The following is a 10796-nucleotide window of genomic DNA, read 5'->3' as shown; positions in this document are numbered from 1 at the left end:
GTCGGATCAGGCCGTCGGCAACCGCCGCCCCCGGCAGGTCGGGTGATCCGGCCGGCGAGGACTCGGTCGTGCGGCCGCAGGCTCCGCTTCCGCTTCCGCCGCCCCGTCCCCCTCTTTCTCGATCCCTGGACCCACCGTCTGAGCGGGGGAGTCGCGGTTTCGCATGGGCGGACCGACGGAGCGAAGTTGGATTGTCGCACCAAATAAAAGTCTTACTTTCTTTCTTTTTAGTTGTAGCAGAAGTGTGGCTAAGGCAAGGTGAATTTCTGCTAGCTTAGTGATAGTGCTCCACACTACAAGGGTGTATATGTACCCTGCACCCACACAATTGAAAACGCAGCAGCTCATGCGTGTACTCCTTTTCTTCCTTCTTTCCTGTTGCCGTTTCCTCGATGTAGTAACAGTTTACAAAAGATTTCGTACCAGCAACAACTGAATTTGTCACTTCTAACAGTAACGCTCTGTCAATTTGTCATTTCCATCTATGGATTAACACTAGGACATTGTTTGTTCTCTTGGTCTTGATCTTCACTGAATTTTGAGAGAGATAAAACAATTAACAAAGGGATTGTTTGGATCTACGGAAAGTAGAATAATTGTTACAGCGAGCAGTGGATTCAGTAGGTTTATTAGAGGGGATCTGTCATAAATCAAGTTAATGTTTGTAAATATATGCAGAAAATATATATGAAAGATTAAACAAAAAAGTTATACACAAAAAATATATACTAAATTCATGCATCAAGATTTAAATAGTAGAGCGTAATAAAGTTATAGTTGGCCATAAGGCCCCTGTTCCATCACGGGCCATGTACTGCTCCTCTAGCACCACATGCTAGGCCAGTCTCAATAGTGTATTTATGGTGGTTTCTATGTCTATTAATTACTATGACAGCTCAGGCTTTTGTTGATGCGGCAAAAGAAATAATGAAGAGAGAGGACACAAAACAGAGAAACGGTTTCTTCAAGAAGAAACCAAGTCGACGCTAGCATCGAGACAGCAGGAAACGATTGAAACCCCGTTGGGGAGACTCGAGTAGTTTCGAGTTGCCTCCATCCAGATCCTGTGCGCTGTCGTCGCCGTGCAGATGGCGCGCACTCACCTGCTCACTCCTGCCTCTGATTTCCCACGAACTCGCCCTGCCCTCTCCAAGGGAATGAACGTCGTCGGCAACTAGCGAAGTAGCAAAGCTGCAGATAGCGGCGGTGGAACTAGAGCTAGGCGGGGATGCGGCACTAGAGGTGGAGCAAGAGATGAGTGTCGGTGCGATGTTGGAGTCTCTTGTGGTGCGACTCAGGAAATCTCGGGTGGCGGTGTGTGTTCCTCTTCGGTGAGCTTTTTTTTTTGAGAGGAAGGTAGATTTTTATTAATTCATAATGTTTTGAGGTACATGTAAAATTTCTGGACGCCCAAGAAGCCATAAATATCTCCCTGGTGCCAATTTACAAACACTTTTAGCAAGAGCATGGGCCTCACAATTTGATTCTCTACCTTCATGCTTAAAAACTACTTCATGAAACAAAGTGCTTCTAGCTTTAATTTCCTTCAACACTAAGGAATAAGCACACAAACTTTGCTTCTGAAGATTCAAAATCACTTCCAAGCAATCTGAAGCTATTACACACTTACGCACCCCAATGTCCATGGCCAAAGAAATTGCTTCATTACAAGCCAAAGCTTCCAAAGATGACGGATCAGTTAAACCATCAATGACCATAGCACTTGCAGCCACATAATTCCCTACATTATCCCGACACACCACACTAACAGTCCCCTTATCTTCAGCTCATGCCACCGCAGCATCAACATTGAACTTCATGAAAGCTTCAGGTGGAGGTATCCATTTGGGAGCTGATTTCTTGTTTCTTGTTGACTTGGTCATATCAATGTCCTCAATCAAACCAGCCAGTTTGAGATCATCAAGATATTTTGTAATAAAGCTGAATATTGATAATGGGCTTTGAAATATATCCTCATGTAATGCCATTCTTCGTGCCCTCCAGATTGCCCAACATATGATTAGAAGTTTTTGAAATTCTTTTGCCGATAAAGTTTCCTGCATAAAAAACAGCCACATCTTTGGATTATTAATCTCAGTTGCAGCAATATGGTCAATGAGATCCTCATCTACTAGAGTCCAAACACATCTTGACATTGTACAATAGAAAAGAGCATGGCGCCACGAGTCAATAATAGCACCACATAACTTGCATCCACTATGTTCACTCATTGACCTTTCTTTAAGAACTTCACCTGTACTTAAAGAATTATGGGCCAATCTCCAAGCAAAGATATGAATTTTTTATGGTATCTTGACCTTCCAGAATAATTTCCATCTTTTTTTAGCCCCTTCAGTGTCCGAGCTTTCTACTTTGCCATCAAGCCAATCTTGTATTTGATTCCTACGGTGGACAAGCATTCTGTAAGCAGATTTAACTGAGAATATACCACATCTTTCGTAGTGCCATGCCCAAAAATCATCTTGCCAACAAGAACTCAAAGGAATATTTTTTATTACCTGAGCATCCATATCATAAAAGTACTTTTGAATCACATCTTGCCTCCATTGCATAGTTATTCCATCTATTAATTCACTAACACATCTGGGTGGGTTTGATAGCTTTGATGCAATTGGCCGCAACCCACCATCTCTTGGGAGCCAATTATGTTTCCAAATATCTATACTTTTACCATTCCCAATTCTTTTGATCAATCCTTGCTCAAGAACGTCCCGTCCATCAAGTATAGCTCTCCAGATTTGTGACGGTCTACTTCCCAGGACTGCATCAAGAAAATGTTTATGAGGAAAATATAATGCTTTCAATAGTCTAGCACTCAAGGATTCTGAATTTTGCATAATCCTCCAAGCCTGCCGAGCAAGAAGAGCCAAGTTAAAGAGCTCTATATCCCTGAATCCCAGCCCACCAAGGTATTTAGGCTAAGTCATTTCTTCCCATGATACCCAGTAATTTTTCCTTTTCCCTTCCTTGCTACCCCACCAAAATTTTCGAATCATTGCATTAATAGCTTGACATAGTCCCCTTGGTAGTCTGAAACAACTCATGGAATAAGTAGGTACTTGGACTACAGCTTTAATCAACACTTCTTTGCCGCCGACTGAGAGGCATTGTTCCATCCATCCCTGCACCTTATTCCATATCTGGTCTTTTAAATATTTAAAAGCACCATTTTTTGACCTACCCACATCAGTTGGCAATCCTAAATAGCGTTCAGTCATTGCCTCATTATTCACACATATCTTCTTTTTTTATCTCCTCCTTTAATGTATTGCTGCATTTTTTGCTAAAATAAATTGATGACTTGTCGTAGTTGATTCGTTGTCCAGATGCATCACTATAAGCAGCAAGAAGTGAATCAATTATTTCTGCCGCTCTTACACTCGCGTTGAAGAATAAAATGCTATCATCTGCAAAAAGTAAATGGCTGATTCTTGGAGCATTCTTAGCTAATGTAATTCCCCTCTCCTGATTGCTATTGCTATTTAGAATACATGATAAGCCTTCAGCACAAATAAGGAACAAGTATGGAGAAATTGGATCACCTTGTCTAATTCCTCTGGATGGTTTGAACTATTCTAATATTTCTCCATTGAAAAGAACTGAGAAAGATACTGAGGTTACACATTTCATGATTACATCAATCCATTTCTTACTGAATCCCAACCTCTCCATAGTGGCAAATAAATATGGCCACTCCACTCGATCATAAGCCTTAGACATATCAAGTTTGAGAGCACAATAGCCATTCCTCTTTGTGCCATTTGTTCACATAAAATGTAGGCATTCATATGCAGCAATTATATTATCAGAAATATCCTACCAGGGACAAATGCAGACTGCTCTTCGAAAATGATTTTAGGGAGGACTAACTTCTGTGAGCTAATTGAAGACCTAATACGGTTGGCAAATGGGCCTTAGTCCACACACTGCAGGCCCAAGGCATGTATAACTTAGAATTTTGTATATACTACATCAGTGACGTGAACAAAATACTAAGAATCGAAACATCTTTTAAAACAGCCAAATAAAATTCAAAAATTGTCATGATTGCAATTAGGCTATATGGCTACTTGCCATAGTTGATCTATTGCTTTTTTGTTTTGCATTTAATTTATCTCTTGTATACAAATTATTGTAGAAATCATATATTGGAAATGATAGTTTCTACAACACATTAGTTGTTCTATTTCTCTCTTAGAAACTGGCTCAAGAAACTACCTATTGGAACTGCCCTAACTCGACGTGGCTCAATTAAAGCTTAAGCCTAACTTATCTTATTCCTACCGTTGTCACTTTCTTCTTTCACTCTCTCTTCAACCTTTCACCTTCTCTTCCATTCCAACCAACTAGAGGTGGAGGCAGTGTGGCCCCATTCCCATCCTACATGGCACGGAATAGGTGGCAATGCGGCCTGAACGGGCATATGTGGAGGAGGCGAGGCAATGGCACGGCTCTAGCCGGCGTGCATAGAGATGGCAGTGGTGCAACCCCTACTGGCATGAGTAGGTGATAACATGGGCCCGGCTGACACACGGAGATGGCAATGGCATGGCCTCTGCTCCAACTCTCATCTTTGCAGCATGGCAACGCAAGGGCACGTTTGCGTGAGCGACGACATCGTGATTGACCATGCAGCCTTAGTCGACAGCGAGATCCAATAACCCGCCTCGTACGTCACCGGATCCTGGAGCCTTCGACACACCACCCTCGACGCAGAGGCAGGACGGTTGGGGAGGATGGTGAGTTCTCGCAGCCTGCGTACGTGTCGGCGGTTTGGAACTTTGGTTCGATTTGGTGAACTTGTGGACTACTAGATGTACATACATGATGTTCGTGGTATATATATGTGATGTTCGTGAGATGTATGTGCTCGTTGTGGACTCTGTGTGATGGTATATATATATGTATCTGTCTTTTGTCTGGATGAAAATAAACAAACAAAAAAATTTAAAATTTCTCTGGTCTTTGCCGAGGGCCTTGACCATAGCCCTCGGCAAAGAAATTCAAAAAACAAACAATAATCAGGTCTTTGCCGACGGCTTTGGCCATAGCCCTCGGCAAATAATTTCTCAGAAAAAAATACAAAACAGTTCTTTGCCTAGGGCTATAGTTAAGGCCCTCGGCAAAGAATTCTCTAGAAAAAATAAAAAAGAGATTTTGCCGAGGGTTTGCATGTTAGCCCTCGGCAAAGAAATTACCTAAATAAATATTTAAAAAATTCTTTGCCGAGGGCCTGTATGGGGACCTTCGGCACAGAAATTACCCAAATAAAAATTTAAAAACTTCTTTGCCGAGGGCCCAACGTTGGGCCCTCGGCAAAGACGCCGTCAGTTGCAGCCCGTGGCCTAACATCATCTTTTTTTCCCCGAAGACCGGCGTCAGTCCTCGGCAAAATCTTTGCCGAGTGCCCGACAAACAGTCCTCGGCAAAGATCCCTTTGCCGACGGGAAATTTCCCGAGGACTCTTTGCCGAGGGCAGTCCTCGGCAAAGCCTTTGCCGAGGGTCTTATAGCCTTTGCCGAAGACCTAAGGCCCTCGGCAAAGATCCTGTCTGCAGTAGTGATGGGCGTGGTGGAGCAAGGGCACGACAACTGCATGACAGATCAGGGGCACACTAGCGTGCAATGGCGCATCTCGGGTACAGCTTGGACCCAGCGGTCTTTCAGGGCGTCTCAGCCTGGCTAAACTCTATTAGGTTCGTGTCTGAGCCAATGGCTCAGCCTCCGGGCTGATACGACATGACATATTCAGTTAACAGGGCCGTGCCCTCAATAGGCTCCGAGCCAGGCTGGGCCACCCATTTAGCCATCTATACATACAATTATAAATACGAGAGTTAAAAACAAATCTAAATCATGTAGAAAGAATATTGAGGTCAACTAGTGTTGATAAATAATTATCATTGTTTGTTGGTAGTACAACCTGACAATAATACTATGATTGTTGATTATATTATCATTTGGTAGTGACCCTAGCCTGAACCTAAAAATTTGATTCAATCCATTTAAGTTCTATAGTTGATGTCTGCTCCCCCTCTCTTTCATCCTTATATTATATCACTCCTCTTCTTGGCCAGTCTTTCTCACACCTCCTCTCTTCTCCCCTCCTCTATCCTCATAGCCAGAGTGGGGCGGACTCCCCAATCGATTGCCTAGTCGACGTGCGGGGGAACGGGTGGCCTCCTAGCTGCGCAGGGGTTGCAGGGTGGCCTCCCCGGCCAACACATGGTGGGTGCGTAACCGGCCTCGCTAGCCAGAGCACGGGGTGCAGGCGGAGCTCCTAGGCACAATGATGTGTGGATGAATTGATGATGCATCGAGTCTTTCCCCTCTCTCTCTCTCTCATGTGTTATCTCTCTGTGTGATTTGATGAATCGATGTGTAATGTTTTGAATCTCTCTCTATGATGTGGTGATCCATGTTACTGTAATTCCCTTCTTAGCAGCCTGCTGAGGAGGACCTAGTGCGCATTGCGCGCACAACTGTAAAACTATATTCAATCTCCCCGTCTCTCTGTGATGAATCGATCTATGGATAAATCAAAATGCTATGGTGTGGGCATGACTAGAGCGTTGGTGTTCTCTTCTTTTGGGGTTTTCTTTTTTTCATGAAATGAGCATCATTACTGGGTGAGCAACCGGCAGTAAAACGTCATGGTATCACTGCGCTGATTGCCCTCTGTCGGATCAAAATCTGATAGTGAAAGCTGCTTTTGAACCTGAAGTGATTGACAGTATCAATAGAATATCTGCATCGAGCATTACCGAAAGAGCAATTCCTATATATATTGGCTCAACGGTAACCACATGGGACAAACAAACTATCTAGCAGTTGTGACAGATATGGTCATCTCGTTGATACTGCGTGACACAGTACCAGTAGTGGATTCCTCTTCATTTCCTACCCGTACATTGAAATATGCTGGGTGATTCGGCTTAGCCAAGATCTTAGCTTTGCTACTTAGCATTGCAACAACATCTAACATGGTTGGCCGATCAGCTGCATTCTCTTGTACACACAACAATCCAATGTTCATGCACCTCATGATTTCAGTTGAGTGGTGCATGGGTACCAATGAAGAATCAATGAGTTCCCTCCATCTCCCCTCTTCATATAATTGCCATGCCTGTTTGTAGTTTCATCACACAAATGATTAATGTAGATATCACAGTAAACTAACAAAATGATTTTACATGCTACATGTAAATTGATAAACTTACATATCCAAGGATATTGATGAAATCTCCACAATTATGGCTACCGGAATTCCTTTTTCCGCTAAGGATCTCAAGAATGAGAACACCAAAGCTGAATACATCAGACTTGATAGAGAAGAGGCCCTCGGAGGCATACTCGGGAGCCATATAGCCACTAAAACGAAAAGTAATTAAGTATCAATTATTTTATATGCATTGGGTGATATGTATTATAATTGTCCATAAGTAGATCAATTTCTACTACTTACTATGTACCAACCACTCTCCTTGTAGTGCTTCCTTCATTGTTATTTGAGCTAAATATTTTTGCTAGCCCAAAGTCTGAAATTTTAGGATTCATTTCACTGTCCAAAAGAATGTTACTTGGTTTAAGATCTCGATGTATGACACGCAAGCGTGAGTGCTTATGTAGGTAGAGAAGTCCTTCTGCTATCCCTTCAATTATTGCCAGACGTTTGTTCCAATCCAGTAATGATTTTCTATTTTCATCTGTAAATCCATTAAATTAATGTTAGTATAACAGAAAGCCACTAAACAAACCAATAAACTGCAAACTGTATATATACTTAGAAAAATCTAAGGAGGGAAATATTCTCATACGGCTGCCAGAAACAACATACTGAGGAAGTTTTCAATCATTTTGGAACATCGTTATCATAATCAGTATCAAACCTAAGTGAAAAAATTAAAATACGTACCAAAGATAAAGAAGTCCAAGCTTTTATTTGGCAAGTATTCATAGACCAAAATTTTCTCCTCTCCCTGGGAGCAACATCCGAAGAGCCTAACCAAATTTGTGTGTTGCAGTTTAGCTATGAGTTGAACTTCATTTTTGAACTCTACAAAACCTTGCCCTGAATGTGAAGCAAGTCTCTTAACAGCTATCTCAATACCATCAGGAAACTGACCCTGTGAAGAAATCAAGTATTCAAATGTTACTTCACTGGTGTTTAATTTTGCCGCAATCAGGATCTTTGTGATGCACAAGTCACAGTTCCCAGGTAACTAGGGAAAGCAAATCTACCACATTCATCTTAGTTCCCTAAAAAAAACCACATTCATCTTCATTAGAAGAATATATGCAGCAGTCTTCATTTAGAAATAGGCAACTAGCTAGCTAGCGTATCTATCGTTAACCAAACATGCAACCTTCACATATATATAGTTATATACACCATGATGAGGCTATCCTGGTATGTTTATGCCTAGTTTCATAGTTAAGGACTATAAATGTCTGGACTATTTGATCATCACATAGTTAGGACTATACACATGTGCTGCATATTTACCTTGTAGACAGGGCCAAACCCACCTTCCCCAAGTTTATTTTCTTCAGAGAAGTTATTTGTAGCCTCCAATATCTGATGAAAGTCAAAAACAGAAAACTCCGAGAGCTCTGCTTCCATTTCCCAATCTAGCTCGTCTCCTTTCAAGTTGTTGCGAGTATGCTTTTGTCGTAATCTAGATCCACCTGCATAATAGTCGAGAATTTGATCACTTTAAATGTCTAATATAATTGTACGAATTATATGAGAGAGAGAGAGAGAGATGTTGGTAACAATCAACTCACCTTTTCTGTACCTTCTCCTTTGCCAACGGCAGTAAAGGATGAAGCAGATTGCTACTACCGCTACAGGAAGTGCTACAGACACCGCAATTACCCATGCCTTCACCCCAGATCCTAGACAAACGAGCATGCATGAATAATCAGGTCACAATTATAATCAGGTCCAGACATTGTGTGTCTGATCATCAGCAAGTAGTCATAATAATCTTCTAATTAAGGGCTTGTTTATTTCACTTCAAAAACCAAAAACTTTTTAAGATTCTCTATCACATCGAATCTTGCGGCATATGCATGGATCATTAAATATAGATAAAAACAAAAACTAATTGCATAGTTAAATCGCGAGACGAATCTTGTAAGTCCAGCTCTAAGATTGGACAATGTTTATTAAATAAAAACGAAATTGCTACAGTGTCAAAATTCAAAATTTTTTGAACTAAATAAGGCCTAACTTTGTTGTTTGGGAACATCAGAACAGAACATGCATTTATTTAGACAGAAACATAAAAATAGCTTGAACTTCGCCACACATACTGACATACCCTTATTTGTCGCCGGAGCCGGAGGTGGTGGTGCTGGAGCGCCGGATGACGGCGTGATCTGCCTCATCTGTGTGCCGTCGAAGAACCTGATGTTCTCGACTCTGAAGTTGCACCGCAGCAGGAGGACCCGCCCTGCCACTGGCGTCGTGGCGTTGAGCGTGCCGAGGATCTGCCTGAAGCACGCCATGCAGTCGCCGGCGGACAGGTCCGGCGTGCACTGCGCCAGGGAGTAGAGCGTCGGGACGGCGGTGCTGGAGGCGTCCATGTATGCCGTGACGAACCTCCTCGAGCTGTCGGCCGCCAGCTGCGCAGTCTGCGTCAGCAGGTCCTTGACGCCGGCGGCCACCAGGGTGGCGTTGCTGCCGGCGCCGGCGCCGGTCGCCGCGCCGTTCCAGAACTCGAAGAGCGTGCTCATGTCCCGGGTGACGTTATAGGCCGGGACGAGGATGTTGTCGCTGGAGTAGCCGACGAGGCAGTCGTCGTCGTAGACGCTGGCGGCCTTGGCGTTGGGGCACATCCTCTGCGCGTACTGGAACGCGCCGGCGACGCAGGCGCTGCACCCGGTGAGGTTGCTGGTCATGTCGCCGCGGCAGAGCGCCAGCGCGTACACCACGTCGCCGGGAGCTTGGCCGGCGGTCGCGTTCGCGAAGAGCTGAGGCGACGAGGAGGTGTTGGTTGGGAGCGTCGCGGCGAGGAAGGCGAGGTTGGACTCGTATGTGCCGTTGGCCGTGTAGTTGCCGGCGGCGTTGCCGCAGACCTTGCCTATCGCCGTCGCTGACGGCAGCACGAGGAGGAAGCTAAGGAGGATGATGAGCGGCGGGACGCCCGCCATGGCTTGGCTAGCTAGGCGCTATGCAAATAAAGGACGTGCATCCTAGATTCTAGATTGTTATTACTGCGTGCTTGTTCTTTTGCTGATGGATCGAGGTCTCCATATCACCATCATGTATGTCAATGTGGAAAAGGCAAATTAAGAAGCGTTCATGCATGCTTTCAGCACTGAGTCAGTCAATACCATACTTTGTTGAATAATGCATTAGTTAATCAGGCCGGCTAGCTATAGGTCATACAATCGCTCTCTTCAGCTATTAGAGGAAAAAAAATCAACAGATATCTTCATCTTCATATCTTTGCTTATTATTAGGAGAAAAGAAAGAAGAGGAAAAACGTACAAATTAGGAAGCCACACTTGTATCTTTTGATTTATTCTCCAAGTTTGACAAATTCTGTCTTCATCATCTTGTACTGTTCCTACCAACCCTACTTGAACAAGCCCCTGATAAAAACGAAGTGGACTTCGTTCACATGCTCATGGCCGTCAAAATATTGTTTTAGTCCAAGTCATGATCGTCGCTTGCAACAAAAGTTCAGTTGTCTTCGTTCAGTGGTGAGTGGTGACTGGTGAGTTAATAATACCTTATTTTGAAACCATCAATCACGGCATCACCAG

General features: G+C 43.5%; 1 protein-coding gene across 1 annotated transcript; it reads right to left on the bottom strand.

Moving 5' to 3' along the window:
• LOC8055089 (cysteine-rich receptor-like protein kinase 10) lies at positions 6733-10254 on the bottom strand. The gene is made up of 7 exons (XM_021451354.1): positions 9347-10254; positions 8808-8918; positions 8527-8708; positions 7936-8146; positions 7486-7726; positions 7241-7391; positions 6733-7146 (listed from the first exon to the last, which is right to left on the bottom strand). Exons 1-7 carry the CDS (start codon positions 10176-10178, stop codon positions 6841-6843), a joined length of 2034 nt encoding a protein of 677 aa, XP_021307029.1. The 5' UTR covers positions 10179-10254; the 3' UTR covers positions 6733-6840.

Source organism: Sorghum bicolor, chromosome 1, assembly GCF_000003195.3.
Source record: "Sorghum bicolor cultivar BTx623 chromosome 1, Sorghum_bicolor_NCBIv3, whole genome shotgun sequence".
Taxonomy (NCBI): domain Eukaryota; kingdom Viridiplantae; phylum Streptophyta; class Magnoliopsida; order Poales; family Poaceae; genus Sorghum; species Sorghum bicolor.
Note: the sequence above shows the minus strand (reverse complement) of the source record. Positions and strands in the feature narration are given on the sequence as shown.

Excerpts from the sequence above, each read along its gene's own strand:
- LOC8055089 (XM_021451354.1), bottom strand. The coding sequence starts at position 10,178 with ATGGCGGGCGTCCCGCCGCTCATCATCCTCCTTAGCTTCCTCCTCGTG. Across the intron at positions 8,919-9,346 it reads GGCTCCGGCGACAAATAAGG|GATCTGGGGTGAAGGCATGG; the intron begins GTATGTCAGTAT and ends TCGTTTGTCTAG. Across the intron at positions 8,709-8,807 it reads AAGGAGAAGGTACAGAAAAG|GTGGATCTAGATTACGACAA; the intron begins GTGAGTTGATTG and ends ACTATTATGCAG.